The 22354-nt window shown below is 41.4% G+C and overlaps 1 protein-coding gene across 1 annotated transcript in view; it reads left to right on the top strand.

The window, feature by feature from the left end:
• The first annotated feature begins 543 nt into the window (after window positions 1–543).
• Window positions 544–22354, top strand: part of MAML3 (mastermind like transcriptional coactivator 3) — a 266252-nt gene continuing 244441 nt past the window's right edge. Inside the window, exon 1 of the mRNA XM_082281422.1 lies at window positions 544–1346. Coding sequence (XP_082137548.1) covers window positions 903–1346 — 444 coding nt within the window. The 5' untranslated portion in view covers window positions 544–902. The remainder of the gene's footprint in view (window positions 1347–22354) is intronic.

The following is a 22354-nucleotide window of genomic DNA, read 5'->3' as shown; positions in this document are numbered from 1 at the left end:
AAAGCATTTGATCATTGTGATGGTGGCAGGAGGAGCAGCAGCCAGCACGACAGAGCAAAGCGCTAAGCTGTATCAGCTCGGCGTTTGGCAGAGACTTCAGAGCGCTACTTTTTTTTTTCTTTTTTTTTTTTTTTTCTCTCCAGCTCGGTCCGGATTGTTCATGTGTTTACTTCCCCCAACCCGAGGATTTGCTATTTAGGTTCCTGTTGAAATGCAACTGAGCAGCCAAAGTACTTTGCGAACACGGTGCGGCATAAACACCAAAACTTTTTTCCAGAAGGAAAATACAATAAGCAAGCGGTTTTGCCTGTCTTTTGATGCCGGGGAGTGCGAGTGAGTGTGCCGCGTGTGCCCAGCGTGTGCCTCTGCTTGGATGTGTGTGTGCGAACGTGCGCGTGAACGGGTGTATGTATGTGTGCATGTGGAGGGGCGCGTGTTTCTCCTTATCCATGGGGAGAGAAGGCTTTTGGCAAAATCTCCGGAAATCTCATGGAATCTGTTTTGAAATAATGGATTATAAAAAAGAAAGAGGAGGAAAGGAGCTGGTCTGATATCTCCTGGAGTTTGCTAACCCGAATTGCTGCTGCTTAGTTTGTTGTGCTTTTCGTGTGTGTGTGTTGGTCGGTTGTGTTGCTGGCGATAACATTTTAGCACCTTCTCTCTTTATTTCCCTCCCCCCTTCCTTCTCTCTTTTTAATGTTTTGGAGCTTCTCGAGAGGGATTGGCTGGGGGAAAAGAGAAACATTTGCTTGGGATCGCTGTTTCCCTGATACATGATGGTGCCCCCTTCCCCCCCCTCCCCCGTTCTCTAAAAAGTATCCCATCAGGACCCCAGAGGAGACTGCGTGTGTGTGAAGTGTAGGATAAAAAGTTCTACCAAAATAGTGTGCACGGGGACGAGGATGGGGGATTTTGCAGCCCCCGCTGCCGCCGCGAATGGCAGCAGTATTTGCATCAACAATAACCTGAACAGCAGCCTCAGCGGGGCCGGCGGGGCCGGTATCGGGGTTAACAGCACTCCCCATGGCCCTCCTGCCGCCGCTCCCGGTAACAATAACGCTAATAGCGGCGGCATTCCCAAGCACAGCACGGTGGTGGAGCGGCTGAGGCAGCGCATCGAGGGCTGCCGGCGGCACCATGTCAACTGCGAGAGCAGGTACCAGCAAGCCCAGGCGGAGCAGCTGGAGCTGGAGCGCAGGGACACGGTGAGCCTCTACCAGCGGACCCTGGAGCAGAGGGCCAAGAAAACGGGCACCGGCGGCGGCAGCAAGCAGCAGCACCAGAGCAAACAGCAGCAAGATGCTGAGCCCGCCACGGCGGAGCAGAGAAACCACACGCTGATCATGGTAAGGGGATGCGGGCCGCGAGGCGGAGGGGTCGCTGTCCACTCCGCGTCGCTCGCCGGGATGAGCTGGAGGTCGGCCCCGTAGATTGTCAAGGGGAACGGGGCTCGACTCAACTTAGGCGGTGGCAGGGTCTCTGGCGAGACGGGCAGGCAGGAGCAACTTCTCACGCACTGGGGTGGAGGGAGCGGACAAACTTTTTTTTTTCCCCGTCCCTTTAGAAAGGGTAGACCTGCTCTGGGGTAAGGGGGAAGGAGCAGTGCCGGGCGTGCGCCGCGGGCTGCCGAGAGCCGGGGGAGGATTTTGTGTGTGTGTGTGTGTGCGTGCGTGTTTCGCCACGGCTTCTCCGTGCAGGGGGCTGGCCGCCTTTAAATCCCGCCGCGGAGGAAGGTGGAAGGTGACTCCGCAGGCTGGGCTGGCGGCAGGAGGAAAAGTTGGGCAGGTTTCTCGCCTGGGCTGCCCCGGCGTGCAGCAGCTCGGCTCCCCACGCGAGCTGAATCTCTTCCCAAAGTTTCCTTGGGATTTAAGGAGCTTAGCGAGGAGCGGAGGGGGGGGAAGGGGGCGGGGGCTGAGCCGGTAGGAGCGTAGCGGCAAGTAGGAAGCGGAGTTTCCCACTCCCAGGGTGCACCGATGATGAATAATAAGAGGAGGTGCGGGGAGCGCCGGGCCCCGCGCTCCGCCAGAGCCTTATTTATAGCAGGTCGCGGCCGTCAGTCGTTCTGGTGGGGGGGGGGGGGGGGGGGCTGGTGGTGTTCGTCCTGGCCGGCGGGGCCAGGCGGGCGGCTCTGCCGCGGGAGACACGCGTGTGTGTCCTGACGTGTCCCCGCGGTGGGGGCAGGAGTGCCCAGCGCTCGGGGGCGGGCACGGGGCAGCTCGGTCCCCGCCGTCTGCCGGGCGCACAATGGGCGGTGGAGACGGGCGGGGAGGAGGGGAGGTGCGATCACAGGGTCTGGTTTACAAGCCTCGCACGTCCCTCCCTCTCGCCTTCCCCTGCTGCGCGGGGAGGCGCGGCCGTGCGGGAGGGTCCAGCAGGGCGGCAGCTGCTGCCGGCCCCCGCCGGGGGAGGTCTCTCTGACAAAGCGGTGGGGTGGCGGCAATCCCGGTGGCGGTTCTTCCTCTCGCCCCCCCGTACGTGAAAGGAGGGAGCCTTGTGTTTCTCCGGGGCCGCGCCGAGCGTGCCCAGCCCCGGCCGCAGTGACGGTTCGGTGCCGGGCAGCTCCTCCCCTGCGGGACGCCGCGCAGCCCGCCGGGCAGCACCCTTCCCGCTGCCCTGCTGGGCGCTTTGCCTGCCCCCAACCCCGCTTCCTCACGGTGGGCTGGCTAGAGGTGGGGATCGCTCCGCCAGCGGCAAACAAAAGCTCAGCGCCTAGCACTGCCTCCGCCTCCTGGCCTCCCCGGGAGCGCAACCCCCGGCAGCCCGGCGCATCTCCAGTCGAGGCCAGCCGGGAGGCGGGCAGCGGGATGCGGAGGGAGCGGGGCCGGGTGGAGCACGGGCAGGAGCCGCACAAAGCGGCAGGGGTGGCGGAGTGTGTGCGTGTGCACTTCGCAAACAGGAAGTAGAACGACCTCACTGACATCTTGTTGCTTTCCTGATGTTACCAGCGAGGCATAACCATGTCCTTCTGGCGCCTTTCCTTAGGACCGAGGCTTTTAAATACATGCTGCAGCACAGTACTTGGCCTCGGCTTACACTATTCCCGGGACAGCAACAGAGTCACTCCCTAAACCCCACGAGCAGGGGACTAGCTTTTCGTCAGCCCGACTGTCTTTAGATCCCTTTTCACATCTCATCTCGTTTCCACAAGATACAGGAAAGGGACTGGAGGCTGAGGAGACGTTCTCAGAATGACCTCTCTTCAGGGCAGCGTTGTGGTGCTCTGTGTCCCCGTCCAGCTCCAGAGCAGTTCCAGTGCTTTTGGGCCCAGGCTAGTGGTGGGTTGTCCTTTCCCCTTATTCTCAAACCCCGGTGCTGAAGCAAGCATTAAAGCCAGGATTTTTAGATAGGCAGGTCATTGGTCTTCCCTTGAAAATGTGAGACAGAAAGCCAAAGCTATAATATGAAAGTTGTAGAAACAAAATAACAAGGAGGAAGTGCAGTTTCAGCTCTCACTGTTATAAGATTCTTTTAGGTTGGGACATTTGAAGAGCTAAGAGTAGCCTAATTAAGAGGTAGTTTGCTATGAAATTCATTGTAACTCAATTCCTGTGCCATGATCTTCATGTTATTTAAATATACTCAATGAGCCCTATGCTTTTAATCTTAAAAAGATAAATTCTACTGCCTTATTACAAAAAAAGACCCATTTCCTTTTTTTTAAAGGAAATACACAGATGTTGCAAAAAAATTTAGAAACATCATCTGATTTGTTTCACTTGTAAAGTGTTAATTACGAATTTTGACTCATGTCTAAGAACATTGGGGAACATGAAAGCAATACTTAAAATCCAAGAAATTACTCTAAAGCAGTTGATAAGCATTTTCTCTAAGACACTTAAATGCTTTTTGCAGTAAAACCAAATGCAACCCCCCAAATTTCCTAATTTCTAGCAATCATAACAGAGTGGTAAGTATAACTGTTTATGTGCATCATACTTTTTATTTAGTGAAACAATTGAACTTAATTTAACTTTTTTAATCACGTGAGAAAAAAGTTAACTACATTTAGGGATTTTCTCAATTTCTTTATTCTCTGGTAAACTTCAGTGGAGAGTTTTACAGTGGAATAGTCATAGATCTGCTACTGCTTTACTCTTCACACAAAAATCATTATTAAATTTTTTCCTCAGATTATTAACACATGATTTGGAAAAGAAGCTGTTGGGATTAAATGACAACAAACACAATGAGAACAGCAAGAAATGCATTTTCTAATTCTTTTTTTTTAATCAAAGCAATTTAAAGGAAAGTAGTATCTCTGTGTGTGTGTGTGTGTGTGTGTGTCCTCCAAACTGAGAGATGCTGAGCAGGGAGGGGAGATGTGCTTGATCCCCAGTCACCCAACAAACCCTCCCAGAAGGTGGTGCTGACACATGCTGAGTGCTCTCCAGCAAGCTGGGTAAAAACACCAAAAACATCTTTAGAAGATGATTATTTAAACACACTCTGATTTTCTTTACTGGATGGAGTACAAGCAATGCAGTTTGTACAATGATTCTTTTTGCCACCCCCACAATCTACACCTTCCCGGAGTTCATGGAAGGCACTGTGCAGTTTCCACTGTTTAGGACTCTATGTCAACTGACAAGAAGTTATCAATGGAAGCCTTTTGTCAAAATGGGGTGTAGGAGCATAGGCTTGGCTGTATTTCATGAGTTGCTGATCTATCCTGAATTTGTGTCTTGTTACAGAGAAAGTTTTCACTTGCTGAATTTTGAAATACCTGGATTTGTTAATTCAACTTCTTCTATTGAGGAGAACAGTGGGTTACAGAACTAGTTTGCTCCCACGCAGGCATAGATTGGGATGTGCACAGAAATTAAAATAGTTTGTAAATGTGTGTGGAGACCTTTCCCCCTCAACCCAGTTCAACCTGGCAAAAACCAAAGTTGTTTTCTGTGGTTTTGAGTTGGATTATTAAAATGCTGTACCAGCCTGGTTTTCAGAGGAAGTATTGGGAAAATTTGCTATTCATCCAAAACTCTGCTGCTCTTCTTTGGATTGGTTCCAGGAAATATCAACACAGTATATCAGTTCTGGGGTTCTTCGTGAGCTAATCTGCTTTCTTGTTTCCTTCTTTCAGTGCAAGAGTCTTCTTGGCTCTGCATCCATGTTATTGTGTGGGGTTCAGAGGTTGTATGTGTGTGTATACACACATTATATACAGAATAAATAATAAATAATGTATATTTAGTATATAGTAGCCAAATACATAATAAATACTGCAAATTATATCACCTCTGTTTCTTATCCCTGTGACTGTTGTTCTTACATTGTTGTGCATTTTTTGTCCAGTGACATGTCTAATTATGACATGGCCTTCTAGTGCACATTTATTTGCATTGGAGCTCTCTTGTGAAGTATAAAGAGACTGGAGTTACTTTTTCCTATTTTAAGGTTCTTCAAGACTTTTTTTTTAATCTGACATTATTGTGGGTTTGATACCCACTGTCTTACTGATCATTTTTAACCCTAAACCCAGTTCTTAGGAAATTGCGTTTTAAACACCATAAACCTAAAATGTTATTTAGATCAGAAAAATTAGTGACAGAAGTCAAATGACCTATTAGATCATCTTTTCTGTTCCCCTGCCAGAGCATACTATGCCAATTCAGAATTAGTTTAAAGACCGAGAAAACATGGCTGGAAATATACAGTATTTTCCAGTCCTGCTCTTCACCCATTCTGGGCTAATGCACTGCCTTCCAGCAGTTAGAGATCACACTGAACTTCTACCTGAGGGAAGGAAGATGGGCAGGCCACTCCTTTCAGCTTTCTCTGTGTTGGGATAGAATGGCATGTCCAGAATTACAGAAATTTGGTTATATGTCTTCCTTATTGATAGATATTCCACCACAGAAAAGTAGTTCCTCCTCTACCTCAGTCTCTTCTTTTTGTTGAAAAAGGTATCCAGAGTCAAAAGTGGAACATCTTCATTTGTCTTAGTGATTCATGGATAATGCCAGTAATGAAATTGAGTGCCAAAGAACGTTGTCAGGCTTGTGAGAAGTTTGTTAAAGCTTACACCTGCTGTATTTAATATGTACTTGTATGTATGTTCACAAACCTGAGCACATTTCTTGTGTTCTTTCTTGTGTAATATTGCTATTCAGCTTACTTTACAGTGCTTAGGAGTTCATCACACACTATAGGAAAAGTCTATTTCTCTAGCATTGTAAAGATGAAAAAAGAAGATAAATTTTTAGATGTTTTGCTTTATTTTCCACAAGAGGTCAAATACTTGTAGCCCTTACTCATGGCTGATGACTAAGTAGGATTAAGCATCTCTTCAGTTAATAAGCTATGTCTGATCTTGTTCATACAGGGGTAAAGTCAGTAGTAAATACACAACAGGGATGATACCAGAATTAAATCCCAGGCCAGCAATGCTCCTTCTCTTTCGTAAGCATCATAGAAGGAGTCATTGTGTAACCCTTTTTATTTTCCTTTTCCTATGAGGGTGGATCTCTGTGTCTTTCTTACTCCACAGGCCTCTCCCACTTGTTTTCTCCTTTTCATACCAACTCGCGCTTGATGCTTCTGTGTGATTACCGTCCTTTAGGACAAGGAGTTTTTGTGCTGATCTCCTTTTGCAGCTAGTCAGCACAAAAGGTTTCAGTTTAGCAAACTGAAAGGAATGAAGAGACTCTTCAAGCACTGCTAGCCTCTGATGACCTTTATTGCTCTGATGGAAGGTGTGTTCCTTTCAAAGATAGTGGGTTGGGTTATTACAAGCCGTAGATGGAGCAGGGCAAGTTGTATTTTGACACAGGATATCCAGTCATAGTGAAATCTCAGCTTCAGATTGACCAAACAGAATGTGTTGAAAGTCCTGCAGTGAAGTTCTAGGCATTGTTAAGTTCGGGAAGAACAGCTTTGTCTAGAACACATCAAAAACTCGTTCTGCTAATGCAGAGCCAAAAATACTAAAATATAATTGTGTTAGGACAATTGCTTGCATTTAAATTAATGTCAATTTACAGTAACTAGACCTAAAGCTTAAGGCTTCACAAATGGCTTCAGCTGGTGTAACCTGAGCTGCCACCCCTGAGGAAGTCTCCTTTTTCCTGCTCTTGTCAGGGACTGTGTTTTCTGCCTTTGCTATGGGCAGCTCTTGCTTGTGTAGCCCCATGGCCAGCAGGTTCACTGAGCAGGTAGGAAGGGCAGACACACTTTTTCCTTTTCTTCTGGGTTAGTTTTTAGCTGGATCAGATCCATCATTTGTTCGACACTCCCTCCCATGGGTAGCACAGCCTTACAACATCTTAATCCTCTTGTGAAACTTCACCCTTATCCCGGGATAAACATCTGGGACCTCTTAGTTCAAGCATGCTTGCATACATTGAGCCTCAGTTAAGTTACACCTAGTGTCAGTGCACAATTCTGTTCCTGAGCACAGACACTGAAACAGGGGAGGCTGTATGTAGCAAAGGAGTCAGGGCTCATTTTTATTTAAACACTTGCATGTATATGACATTTAGTTGCATATTACTCCAATGTGTATAATTCATGTGAGATGTGCTGCGATTGGTAGAGGTTTAAGAACAGGCCTGACAGCCAGTAACTGCTGACTGGAATCCTTCAAGAATGTTGTTTTGTGGATTGAAATGTGAGGTACAATGTCTGACTGAAGTTACGAACCTGTAATCAGTTTTCCAGTCTGGGATCTCACGGGCTGTTCAGATAAGCAGCATGCTTGTACATTCAGAGGGAGTTTGGGAGCCTTAACAATTTGAAATACAGATTTTCCTAGTTTGTCTAAGCTGGTGAATCACAAAATCATGTAACTTTGATTTGAGGGAAGCTCTTCTGCTTCCCTCTTACTTATTTTAGTTTCCCGACGTTTGTAGCTCAAAAGTCACTACAAACTTCTCCTGTTTGTTTTCTGAATGCTTGAAACTCAGTTTCATAGGGTTAAGAGAAAATGTCTTTTTAAACTTGCAGTAGTTAATAAGATTGCAGCTGCTGAAATTCTGTGCTTACAGGAAGGGGGGCTTGAGCTGCCTTCTTTAAAGACTTCCCTCTTTCAGATTGATTTTGTTTGCCACCACACACCATTAAAGTTAGTGAGGAGATAAGAATAGTTCAATCTTCTGTTGACCTGAGAGAAGTATGTCCACCCATAGGAACTTTGCATTTTCTAGAAGTTTGTGAAAGTGCTAAAGCTAATGCTGCAGTGCTGTTGGTAGCATAGATCACCTCTTGCTGTTTGCTTGCTATCAGTTCTTCACAACCACAGCACACACAGAGTAGGAAAGAGGTTTGAATTTATGACTTTCAGAATAAATAAGGGAATAAATAGAAAGATCAACAGGTCAAGGATTTTCTTTTTCTTTTTCTTTTTTTTTAAATCACTTTCTGTAGGGTTTTCATATAGGGCTCTGTAGTGTCCTTTAATTTCTCAGCTCTCATCAGCTGAAGCTTGGTGGAGTTGTGCTTTCACTGATGGAAGGTGGGGCTGTGCCTCTTCCCCTCCTCCCTTCTTCCCTCTTCTGTCTCCTCCCTACATTACTTTTACTGTATGCCATACAGGAGCAGTTCAGGTTTAATAAAACAATTCAACTTCATTTTCCTCTGCTCTTCAGATTCAGAGGAATAATTATTCAGTGCTGCAGTGAAGGTGTAGCTTTTCTGCACCATCTTTATGATGCTTTTGAAAATCTCAGGCCAATTCAGAAAGTCCTTGGATATTGTATACCTTAGAAAAAAGCAGAGAATTGGTTTTTAACCTTACTCAGTCCCTGGGCAGCATCACAACAAGAAGCCCATATGTCTATGTATGTGTGTTTGTATAAACCAGTACCTGTACTTAAACACTGGTTTTTTAACTGTACTCCATGGCAAAGTGAAAAGATTTGTGATCAGTTTTGATGGTGAAAGGGGATGTAATAGTCCAACAAGTTTAAGAATCATTGATATGTACCCATTTTCTACATATTCATCCTCTTTCTCTCTCCTTTAGCTCATATCCAGTCTCCTGAGATGTTTTGGCACTTCTGCCTTGTGTTTCATCTAAAGGAGGAAGGGAGGTGGCTATGGCAAATGAGATTGTAGAAGAGTTCTGGAAACTATGGGAGTTTTTTAATCATTTAAGGTAATTCCTTACATTAAGGAGGATAGACCAGCGCTTTGCCAAAAAAGAAACTGTTACATTCCCTACCCCTTCTGTTTATGCAGAATATTGTATTTCAGACTCTCTAGTGACTTTAAATCTGACTGCCTTAGCTGGCACTAGTTGCCTTTGGACTGCTAAAGGGATTATTCCATTTCAGCTGTGAACTGTGCTGCTGTTCCTTTTTGTCTTCAGAGCTGGTGGCTGTTCTGATTTCTCTGGATTGCATTCCATGCATAACTGAGGCAGCAGAGGGAAAACTGCTATTGACATTAAATAACCTATTTTTAATGATGTTTTTGGTAAGCGTTGCTATTCATTATACATATTTTTAGTTGTCATCAAAACAGGTAATGTAGCTTTGAAGGCTTTAGTGGACTTGTGCAGAAGACTATAGATTTCTGTAACTGAACGGGGGTTACATTATTTGAGCTCCAAATTGGCTGAAGTGTTCTGGTACATAATCCATGGCTGGATATGAAGCAGTGGTTCAAAATAATCTGTAGGTCCTTCTATTACTGCATGTTTCTGGGCTGAGCTTGCAGTCTTTGCCTTCCAGTAAAAGTGGAGATATCATGCTGAGGTTGTAGTGCTGTATCTCTTTTTTTTTTTTTTTCCTGATTTGTGTCAAGTAGTTTGTACACAGAAAGCTTTAAAGGCTGGACTGCTACAGTTTTGAAAATTTACCTGAGAGAATTTGGCTTTACATTTTTTTCATCCCATAGGATTTTGCTGGAGCTTGTTTTTTCTAACCCATGTTAATATGTATTCTACATCATGTAAAACAACAACAACAAAAAACATTTATTTTCTCTCCTCCATTTAATTTACAAGACAAAACCACTTTATGGTCACAGTAAGGTTTACTGCCCTTCTCAGTAACACTTTTGCTGTGCAAAATTTCTGCAGTTAGTAGGGGGGATGGAGAATTGTGAATGTAGAATAGAAAAACCAAAATTAGTTTGGACTAGTAGCATTGAAAATTTCACCTATCACTGTGATAAAGTGTCCATTTACTTACACCCAGACAGGGGTTCTGGGAAGTTGGGCATGGACTATATTCTTTTCCACTTAATGGTGTCTTCACATGATACTGCCTTGGGGTTAATTAGATGAAGCAGCAGAAACAATTTGCTGCCATGAAACAGGGTGGTCTCAGGGCTGTAGTCCTACATCTACAGTCTGCCTGTGGTATTAATGTAGGAGGAAAATTAGCTGTCTAGGAGGAAAACAGTGGGGTTTTTTAGGTGTGAGGTGAAGGTACACGGTGCTGTACTGGAGAGGAGGGACTGGAGGAAAGGGGAGGCAGAAGGTCCCATGTAGTTTGCTTTAAACTTCAGTAGCTCTTGTAATCAAGTTGATGTGAAAAACGAGGTTCACTCTCCTGTGAGAATTTAAAGGGTTTAATATAAAGACAATAAGAGACACATAAAATAAAGCAAAGAGGTAACAGTCAGGTGCCTTGGCGCTCTGCCAAGAGCACACCTGATGCTTGAGGTTAGTCCTTTTTATGCCATTTTTACTGTCTGTTCTTTATGCATATTCAAACTTTTCCCGGAGCTGTTCTGCATGGCCACTCCTTGGTTCTGCTTTTTTAGAGCATGCGTATTCTTCTGCCTTGCGGTTTTATTTCTTTTGGTTCTTGGGGTTGGGCTCGCTAGGTGAGAGTTGATAGTAGGATGGATCTCTTAATTCTCCAGACAGTCAGGGCTGATTGCAGCTTTGGGCCTCTTTGTCCCCCGGGCAGAGCGGTGATAGTGGCTCTCGGACCCTCCTGGCCCCCCAGTTCTCCGGGCAGAGTAGCCTTTGGGCCCTTTCGTTCTCTGGACAAAGTGTTGATTAGCAGCTCCTTGGGCCTCATCCTCTGTTCGCTTGGAGGTTATCTTACGTGCTCACACTTGCTAATATCCTTGCTGAAAAGAAAGAAAACTACATCCACACAGCAAAAAGCATTTCTAACATTATATAATATCTACCTTAATACTTGCGAGAAGCCAATATTACAATATATGTTTATAACATTGATCAACAATTCAAAGTATCTCCTGTAATTTTGCATCTGCTGTCCTTTACAGTTCTGCAAAGACAGCAGTTTTACTCCCAGGATTAATGCATAGAAATGCAGCTATGCATTTCCATGGACAAGCCAGTTCTAGATATTAGGAAAAGCTTCTTTGCTGAAAGGGTGGTCAGACATTGGATCACGATGCCCAGGGAAGTGTTGGGGTTGACACTCCTTGAGATATTTAAGAAATGTAGAGGTGGCGCTTAAGGACGTGGTTTAGTGATGGGCTTGGGCAGTGCTGGCTTAATGGTTGGACTCGATGACCTTAAGGCTCTTTTCCAACCTGCCAGTTGAAAGACTGGTAGTTGTGGTGCATTGCTGGAGTTAATTTGGGAGTGAAATACTTACACAGTTTATGGACTATCAGGCAGAACATTATTGGAAGTGTCTTCTAGTGTTATGGGTACTCTTAAGGTACTCTATAGGTACTCTTAACAGCAAGGTGATGATCCAAAGTGTAAAGGATGATGAGGAGACTATCTTTTCAATCCAATCTAGTCCGAAGAAGACATTGGCTGGCTACAGCATGGACTTGTATCATGTAGGTGATAACTGTCCTTCGTGTGAGGAAAAAAAAAAGGGGGGCTTGTGTTAATTTTTTTTTTGTTTGCTAATTCCTTCTGAAAATTGATAAACTTGGTCTTTTGATAAAAGAAGGAAAAACATCATTTTGCTTGATCTTTACAGTACAATGGTTGCTTTTTTTTTTTTTGGCTCCTCAATGTGTTATGCTCATTTTAATTCCATGTAGAACAATAACTAGGTTAAATAATTATGAAAGGTCCACATAAAAAGTTACCACCATTGTGATGTCTTGACTTGCATATGGGACTTGAGGTAACATTGAAGCAAGGAGCTGTGTCCAAGACAGACAGTCACAAGTACTTTTATTTTCCTTCTATCTGAATCCAAGTCTGGGCAATATGATAATTATAGTATAAGTTAGTGATGAAGAAGTTCAATGGGTTTTTTGGGGGGGGATTTTTTATTTATTTGTTTTTCCTTCTTTCTCAGATGTTTTATTTCAGAATTAGCTCACTTGCTAGAATCCAACCTGTTAGCACAACAGGTAGATAAGAGTATTAGCAATATTGGTATTTCTAGTGCAGTGGGTTCCATATGTTAAGTTTCACTAGTGGTTACTAGTGGAGAAGACATTGTTTCTGGTTTGAAAATTATTTACTTCCCAAATCTGTGACTTATCTCTTGTGAGTAGTGAACACATGGTGAAAATATGTCATGAAGTCAAATAAAGGGTTTATGGGAGCAGGTTTGGACTGGCTAGCTTGTCCCTAAATTTGATGGCAGGAGCAAATTGTACTGCTTGTCTCAAACTACAGTAGAATTGTAACAAATTTTGACCAAAGTACTTCACCTCATGTTTTTTTCTCTACTTTTACAATATGACTTTTTTTTTAAGAGAAGGTTTTCTAAGCTCTTCATCTATAAACTTAGACATTTGTAAATGTAGAAAGATAATTGAGGCCAGTAAGTGAAAAACAGTGAGTCATATACATAGGGCTCTGTAAGGAATGTAGCACAAACAGACTCATAAAATATTTCATAATCTTCAGAGATGCTTTTTGTTTATAAATACACAATTCTTACATGTTTCAAGATTCAGTATTTAAGCTGAAGATGAAATATCTTTCCTATTGTAAAGGGAAGAAACTAAATGCCTACAGTTGTATAAAACTTCTATTAATGTGATATCAGGCATATTTTTTAAAATTAGACAAGATCCATATTTTTTAAATTTTATAATACACATTTTTTGCAATAATTCATTTTATAGGGTATTTTTCTTGCCTTTTGCCCTTGGTTTGATTCGTTGGGGGTTTTGTGAGGTGGGGTTTTTTTTTCTATTCTTGGATGGTTTTTGGTTGGCTGGTTTTGTGGTTTGGAAGGAGAAACAAGGTGGTGCATCAGAAATGCAGAGACCTGAGGAAGCAGATGGTAGGACAGGAAGAGAGTGTGGGACAGAAGATGAATGGAACCCAAACTGGGGTAGACAGGGTGGAACTAAGCAGAAATCAGTTGTAATGAAAGGATAGAAATATATAGAAGGGTATTGGACTTGTTGAACCAGGCTGAAGAGTAGAACTTTGCCACTGCCCGTGTACTTGGGCTTCACAAAGTCAGTGAGAGCACAGGTAATTGTAACGAACTCAGCTTTTGCCATGTAGAGTAGCCAGAGTTTGGTGTTGGGGCACTTAACAGGGACATACTCATGGTTAGCTGCAAATACCAGGCAAATGAGTTTGGTTTTCTTGCTCTTCCAGGTCTTACATCCATCAGACCATTACAGTGTGTTACGCTAGCTGATTTTCTGCACTGCTGTTAACTGGCTGGTGATCTTTGTTTCGTTCAGATTTCAGAAATGCTGAACACTTTCCAGTGACACAGCTAATAAATATATATGGGAATCATTCAGCAAATGTAAGCCTCTGGACAGCAGACTTGCTTTTCTTAGTTACCTGTTGCATATTCCTTGGAAGTCACCAGCGGTTCATGTGAAAACCATTGCCTAGGTAACTTCTTACACACGTGTCCATTACTAATGTGTATTTTAAATCCTTTGTGTCCAAATCCTATTTACACATTTCTAAAGTTGGTCAAGTAAGTGGTGTAGGGTTTTTTCCTCCTGATGGATTAGCTTTGTTTTGCTATAACAAGCTGCATTTCAATGCTTCGCCCCCCTCCCCCCCCAATATGTCCACTGCTAATATAAATCAGTTTAAAAAAGTGATTGCTATGGCAGGTAGAAGGCAATGTGTATTTCTCAAACCAGTGGAACAAGTGGAAAGTATTTTAGGTGGTTTAGGCACAGCGTTTTGGTGGCTGGCTGTGATCCTGTTTTCTGATGGATACAGAGAGAAATGCTGAGCAGTATACTGCAGGCACACTCAACAGCAATGAGAAATTAGAGTTTTCCTTTCCCTTGGGTGGTACTGTCTCATATTTTGGGAAGGGAAGGAATAAGCTTCTGTCCCTGAGGTCAAAATGCCACACCAAACAGCCAGGATTTTTGGAAGATTTACAGTTCAATAAGCCACAGTTATAGTTATGTCCTCTTGTTGGCCAAGCAATCCTATCCATGCCTTAGTGCATGAAGTTGGTGCTTTGCATATCCTTAAACAGGTAAGCTTGAAAATTAGTGCTGTTTTTCATCAGACCTATATGGGCCATTACTGTCTCAGGCAAAACAGTTGAGTTTTCCCACAAGAATGTCTTAAGAACTCTTCACAGTGTTTTGTAATAGGATTTGTATAATCAAAAATTAGATTGTTTGGGGAGTTGACAGAACTAAGTTTTATATGCCATATTTCACGTTCCAGTCATAATACTGAGATGTCAGCATTCTTCAATTAGTAATCATTCATAATACTGACATTTCAGTAAGGGTATTTGTGTCGCAGAGTTGCCTTCTTTGGTTTGGAGGGTGGCAGAAGGACATATGTAACTGACTCTGTGTTTTCAGCACAATGTTTTACCTGTCCAAGAAGTATCTGAGCTCAGTTTGGATAATTTGACTTTGGCCCTAAGGTAAAAAGACAAAGAACAATATGGACACTTATTCTTGGGAGAGCATGGGAAAATCCAACCATTTTCATACCTAGTATGTAGGCTGCACCATGAGAGAGACCCTTTCCTTTCCCCTGGGACTGTAGAACTGGATAGAAGGTCTCATGTATTTTGGTAATATTAAGTAATAGTGTGCGTATTTTCCTCTCTTATTATTGACAGTCGTGTTTTTGTGGTGCTTCTGTTACTTTTGTTGTTCTGTAAGTATCCATATGAGTCAATCTCTTATTCTTTGTTTTGTTGTGAAGAGATTGTTTTTGTAATGAGATATTAATAGTGTTCTATAACTTCAATTTAGTTCATCTTTGAGACACAGAACACATAAGAAAAGAGACAAAGTGAAATATGTCTGTGGTGACAGAAGTGAAATCTTACTGGTAATATTTAGAACAAATTTGGGGGTATATCTTAGAAAGTTACTGCTGACAGGCAGAACCCAATACTTGCTAAAGAACTATCCTAATTCCTGTAAGAAACAGAGTTTTGGCAAACTGTGTGGAAAAGAAGATGCTCCAGAAATCCGCAAATCATTGCTTACATTTGAGCCATTTATATGGATGATTTTATTAATAATTTTTTTCCTGTCATATGTCAGCACTTCCTGGCCCTGTTTTCCAATAATCCCTATATATGTTTTATTTCAAAACCTCTAGAATTTAGAAAACCAGAGCTGCCATTTCTCACAGTTAAGAAAAACAATTTGTGTACAGGAAATTTCTGGAAGTCCTCTGCATCTCTGCCAGAAGAAAGCCCTCCCTCCCTGAAAGCTAAGGATCCACAAACCGTAAGCTATTAAAAACTAATAAAGACCTTAAGAACCACATGTCAAGTGCAGATTTAGGAGATATTAGATTCAAATGACTGTTGAGGTGTGTTGGCTGGGCTCATGACTGAAATGAAGAAGATAAAGGGTTTATGAGTGTGAAACCGATTTTTTTTTCTGTTTTTTCTTTTTTTGCTTTTTGCTTTTTTCCTTTTCCCCCTTTTTCCTCTTTTTTCCCCCTTTTTTTCCCCTTTTTTCTCCTCCTTTCCTCCTTTTTTCAGGCCCTTGTTTAGAGTGTGATTTGATTTTTTTTTCTTTTTTTCATGCACACACACACACACACACACACACACTCTCCCCACCTGAAACACTGAATTTTATCTAGTTCTTAATTCAGATTTATGAGTTTTATTAGTAAAGTGAAAATTAATTTTCCAAATTAATTTCCTGCCTTTTCCCACCCTTCCCCCCCTTTCCTCCCCCTTTCTTCCTCCTTTCCTCCCCTTTCTTCCCCCTTCCCCCTTTCTTCCCTTTCCTTTTCCCTTTTCCTCTCCCTTTTTTCCCTTTTCCTTTTTGTTTCTGTGGTAAGGACTTGTGTCAGTCCTTCAAGGGGAAGAGACACAAATCTTCTGAATTTTTAGTGTTTATGACTGTTATTTGGTATAACTGATGTAAAAGCACATAAATTCTGTATTTCTAATTACTCACAGTAACCCTGTACTATATTTCATATATGTGTGTATAAGTCACTGTATGATTGGTTTTGTTCAGCACAGGTGATGCCCACTGATGGTTCAGTTTTTATTAAGAAAAGATACTTTCACGTGTTCTCTGTAATAATAAATACGTTCTGTTACTTTATCGCTCGTTGTAGCAGAGGATGTTGCATTAGTTTTTTAAGTGTTGGGGCAGAGCCACACAACTAAGCCTTTGCAGTTCAGTGGCCTCATGCTGAAATTGCTCATAAGACAGTATAATTAATATAGAGAGAATTTTGCAGTGAGCAATGGATTTATTTATGGTAAATGTGTGTTTTGACAACTGGGACTATACTTTTAATTTCCGTTTGTAAGGTGGAAGTTTGAAGAATTGGAGGGCTCTGACACTTCAAGAAAATTATGTGATTGGGAAAAGGCTTAATTTCCTCCAAAATCATTTTTCTGCAAAGGCCTTTCATCCTGGCACAGCTAAGTTAGTTTAATTCCTCCAAGGGAAGTGTGTGTCAGTAAAATCTCACAACAAAACTCTCTCTGTTTCTGCAATAGGGTTTACTGGCTGTTTCAATTCAGTACCCCCTATTACTGCATATGGATTTATCTCTAGAATGGCTCAGTCACATAAAGGAGATGAAGTTTCAGAACCAGGTCATATTTAAAAATTGTTTAGTGTTGGCTTTATTCTTTCTGGCTGAAGCTTCTGTCAGGTGTAGACCACTGCTTTTAAGAAAACTGGATTGTAATCTGGGCATCTCATTGAGCTGAATGTGTGGGAATGGAGAAGCGGCAGTATCTTTCCCAGCAGTGGTATGTGAAACTATTTTAATTTAGTGTGATGTTAGGAGAAATATATTCTGACCCATATAGTAACAAAGGCTGCAGGTTTTCCTCAGCACAGCCAGAAAAATAAATGCATCTTGAATTTTAGTAGCAAATAGCCAGTGGCTTGGAAGGGCTAATTCCACACAGCCAGGAGACCCTGATGAGCAAAAATAAAATTGATTTTTATTTCAGTGCCTATTCTCAAGGTGATGCTAGCTCTGTATTTTTGGAGTAGTTACACCTGTCTGTATTAGTCCAGGAAATGAGGACCCATCCATGTTGGGTGAATGGTTTTGAGGTAGAGGAGAAAATACTCTAAAAAAGATACTGTACAAAATGTGTGTCCCTTTCATATTCCACCTCTCATATTCTGATTTTTATTTCATTTTTTTCATTTGGTATTTTTCTGCAGTGGTTTCTTCCAATGCACTTTGTTCAGTCTCTCTCACTCTGTGTAGTAGAAGAAAGATTTGACAAGAGCTTTAAAACAAACATAGTATTTCTGCCTTAGTTTTTCCTATTTTTGGCATGGACTGATGTGTGAGAAAGGCTCACAGGTTCACTGTAGCTTTGAGCACTTTTATATGGGCGTATTCCTGACTGCCCTGGTAGTTCAGCTTCTGCCCCAGAAAGCTGACAGAGGCAGCAAGGGAAGAATTCACTAAGACAGAAGAAAGAACCCCAAGGTGGATTATCCTGGTAAAACTAGCAGTTCTTGGTGTCTTTCTCAAGAACTGCTGCCATACTTAGTAAAACAGATTAGTCTGGGGAAAGGAAAAATCTACTGCCTTTTTTTTCTGCAAATAGGAGTGATGCTGCTCTTTGCGAGCTGAAGGAGTATACAGGGAGCCTAAAATTAAGCCATATCTGTTGATCACTTCAGAGCAGTCTGAGGGGTTTCTTTCAAATTTCCCATAGCATAGTTCCTGTCACGATGAAAAAACACTGATAGCAGTGTCCTACCCCTCTCATGCACTTCAGCTGGATTTTCATGTAACTCACTTACTTTGATGGCATTAGAATAAAAAGACAAGAAACTTTGAAACAAGATCTAGATATTTAGAATATCGTATCCTAATGCTCCTTTTCCTCAGGTCCATAAAGAACTCTTCTTCTCACAGGTTTTGAGGTGGTTATAGAGCCATAGAATGGGTTGGAAGAGATCTTAAAGATCATTTACTTCCAGCCCCCTTGCCATTGACAAGGAAACTTTCCACTAGACCAAGTTGCTCAAAGCCCCCATCCAACGTTGTGCTATTGTCCTCTGGTTACTTGCAGTCTATGTTCCAAAAAGATTATTCAAAATTGACCAGGTTAAACTGATGGATGAGGGTGATTTTTTTTTTTTTTTCACATGTCAGCTGCAGTTATTCTTTCATGACTCGTTTGTCATAGGTGTTTATTTCAGTTTCTCTGCTCAGGCCCTTGTTTGGAGTGTAATTTGATTTTTTCCCCCTTTTTTAACATACACACACACACACACACACACACTCCCCACCTGAAACACTGAATTTCACCTCGTTCTTAATTCAGATTTATGAGTTTTATTAGTAAAGTTAGAATTAATTTTCAAAATACAAATCAGATGTGAAAATAGGATAGCTTATGCTTAAACTTACTGTCACCTGTTAAAATAATCCAACCATTAAAAAAAGGCAACTGAGCACCATATTTATATTGAAATTTTGAAGGAAATTGAACCTGCAAAGGTTGATATTTAAGAAATATTCTGGAACAAGGGGGTCTTGAAATTCTAAACAAGGCAATAGAAGCCTTCTATGCTAATACTGACATGGTGTCTTCATCAGTTTACTAGATTCAATTAGTTTATTTAAGGCTGAAAGCTGAGTGTGAGGACAGCTGGAGGAGATTTCTGCTTCCCAGAAGGTGAAAGCCAAGGTATCTATCTACTAATCTTTAAATATTTGTTAAATACAGAAAAAAAACACAGTTTGATGAACTTTTATTTTTACGTAACAGGTGCACTGAAGGTATTTTAAAAAATTAATTAGAAAACAGTATTTTGGTATATTAATGCAGAGTGGTTTGTGTGTTCATGCAAAGGACATATGGAGTTGCCAAGTAACACACTTTAATAGTTACCAATCAGTAAGAATTGACCCTTCCTTAGAAAAACTAGTACAAATCCAACCATGCTCCCAAACTGATTTATTCATATCAGGATTTCCTGCTTGATACTTTAAATCCTGTTTAAATTCAGCAATTTAAATCACTTTGATTTATATCAACCATTCTGCCTTCAAATGAAGTGGGAATGTGCTGGGACTGAGCTCCTTTGCCATTTAGCACTACACTTATTCTATCCTCCAGTTTTAAGTTGCTTACACTGTTTGACTGATACCTATCTGCACTTCCTTTGCTGTGCTCATCAGTTCAAACATCTTCCTTTGTGTGTGTTTTTTTAATGCTTATATCAGAATAAGGAAGGGGTTGAGTAGTTTAACAGTGTAATTTAGATGATAATGCAGCACAAATGTATAAGTTCTACAGATGTTCATGATCAGTAAATATTTTGTATCACAATGAAACTTGTTTATATACAGTTAATTTCTTTTATCTATTTTCAGTTCTATTTGTTTTTTACTGGGCTAAAATTCAGTGAGATCTTGATGAGTTTTTTTTTTCTCTTTCTTAACTAGGCACATCAGACCCTGGCCCTCCCTGTCTCTTTTCCTTTAACTTAAAACCACAGGGGAAAATGGCACTTTTTCTACCCCAGTCTCTAGATCAGATGGGCTTTATCTGTGCTCAGCTGCCAGGTGGTGAAGGTGTCTTGTGGTCTTCAGACCAAGCAGATCTCATAAATGCACTATTCTACTCACTAGGGTAAATTGATTACTTTTATTTACTTAAGTTAGTTATGGTTTATGATATATCATAATGGGAAGGTTTTTTTGACTCGCCAACTGGCATTTTGGAATAATTTGTCATTTTGAGTGTCAAAGACATATAAGAAGGACAAAGTGTTCAAGTAAAACACAGAAGTTTCAGAGAAATTTAGTAGTGAACTAGGGGTCCGTTGATTTAGTAGAAGTGATTTAGTTAGAAGTGCAAAGTTGCTTTGGTGGAGGGTTTTGAAGAGCACACCACCAACCCCTCTCCCTGTTGAAAAACTAGTGAGCAAACATTGTGACAAAAGATATATTTGTGTTTAAATTGAAGAGTAGGACACCACATTTCACACCACGACATTTAATTAGGAGATAGGCTTGAGGGTTGTGGAATGCTGATATCATCTCCAGAGTCTCAGTTTCAGTGTTGATTGTTAAATGGCTTGTTTCCCTGTTCTTCAAGGGGAAGGAATCAAATGTAATCCAGAAAGTTTGAAGTAGTAGTAGAGGTGAGTTCAAGTGTCCAATCTGTATTGTTCTGTTAGCCTGGCTGGCTGGAATGAGTCTTTTTATATACTCTCCTCCTCAGCATTATTTAGTGTATAGATTGCAATGAAATCAGTACAGACTGGGACGTTTCCATCACCAGTGAGTTTTAAGTCTGTGTTGGATTTGCTGGAGACCTGATCCTTAGAAGAATATGGGTGGGAAATATGAGCGTGTTGGATAGTAAAATTTCTTGAGGAAATAGATTTATGTGGGGATTAAAAGAGAGAACTTGTTTGGCAGATGTTTTACTTTTCTGATTGTACAGATCTTCCCACAGTAGAAAGTGAAGAGGAGGGTTGGAGGTTTTAACCTGTCCTGGTAATTCCTTGGAACAAGAAGGCTGTGACTATATTTGGGAAGTATCTGGCACATCTGGGATGCACCACTGATCAGAGGGAATAGGCAGCATGGTTCACTGTGGTTTCAGTCAGTAAGTTTCCTTCATCATGGAGACGGGTAAAGTCAAGAAAAAAATTTTGAGGTCGTTTTTACAAGTGACTGAAATGAGCTGTTAGTTTAAAGACACTGTGTGTGTGTGTGTATATATATATATAATGACATGTAGTTTTGTCAAAAATGCTAATGTAAGTCTATGTTTACCTATTGAAAATATAATTGATATTGTTGCCAATTCAGCAGTCCATAGAGATCTAGTAAATCCAGTAAATGTAGCAAATTACATCCTGCGAATCTCAGGAACAATTTAAGTGTAGTTTACCAACTGTAACCTGGTTGACCATATTGGAAAGTGCTTAGCTGGAGGCTGCTCAAATCTCGTGATCTTTTCTTTATTTGTAGGTATGCATGTAAGGGAGAACTCTCTTCTCTTTTGTTCTTTGAAGTTAGATATTGAGTGCAGGGTGATAAAATATATTTGCATACTTTTCTTCCCTTACAGATTCTGTGATTAGGAAAACATTAGCAAATCTCAACTTTGACCAGCCTTTCCTTTCTGACGATGGAAAAAGATCAAATTCTGATAGACTAAAAATAGATTTTCAAAAATTGGACTGTGGGAAAAATGGGAAAACAATTACATGGAAAAAATTAATGTAGAAACATTTATGTGGCTTGATCTGCTTTCCCAGTTACATTTGTGTTAGAATGTAGACAAGTACACCTGTATCACTTCTTTACAGACACACTTGGCACTAAAGTTCTGTATATAATGAAGTCTTGAAAAATTAGTCATCTGGTTATGTTGTAGGAACAAAAATGGATACCTAAAGAAGTGGCACAAGAGTAGAAATTATCTACCATGCATCACAGTTGTTAATAAATAACTGCAGAATTTATTTCTCTATTTAACGATATCTGGAATGCTTGGCCCAAATCTGATTGGTGTTCACAATAGGTAAAATCTTTGAACCATTCTGTGAAATTCAGACCAGGCTCTCAGTTATGCTGGAGTAAATAATCTATACTCTAATACTGATTATTCTTCCTTAATTGCTATAACTGAGAAACAATACTGAAGTCACTACCCTTCCCCCCACCTTTCCTTTTGGTGAGAAATTACTGCACTATTTTCTAGAAAACACTTTTCCTGCAGCTTGAAACTTCGGTTAAATGTAACATTTTTTTGTAGATGCTGGCAGGCAGAGTAACTCTCAGATAATCCTGAGGACTGCAAGAGCCTGGAACAGAGTGTATGGATAAGTACCATGCGTTCCAGACAGATTAGATTCAGTATGCACACCTGTAGGTGGATGTAGGGTTTAATATAATAAATGTTAATGAGAAATATGAAAACTCATTAAAAGGGCATGATGAGGAGAGAAGGTGCTGGAAATGGCAGTGATATCAATAGTGTCCAACTGTTCATTAAGTACGGTCATAGTTTTACCGGTTGTGGCTCACTAAAACTACAGTGCACATTTCAAGATGAGT

The sequence above is a fragment of the Coloeus monedula genome (genome assembly GCF_965178545.1).
Source record: "Coloeus monedula genome assembly, chromosome: 5".
NCBI classification, from domain to species: Eukaryota; Metazoa; Chordata; class Aves; order Passeriformes; family Corvidae; genus Coloeus; species Coloeus monedula.
This window is presented reverse-complemented; position numbering and strand designations above follow the sequence as displayed.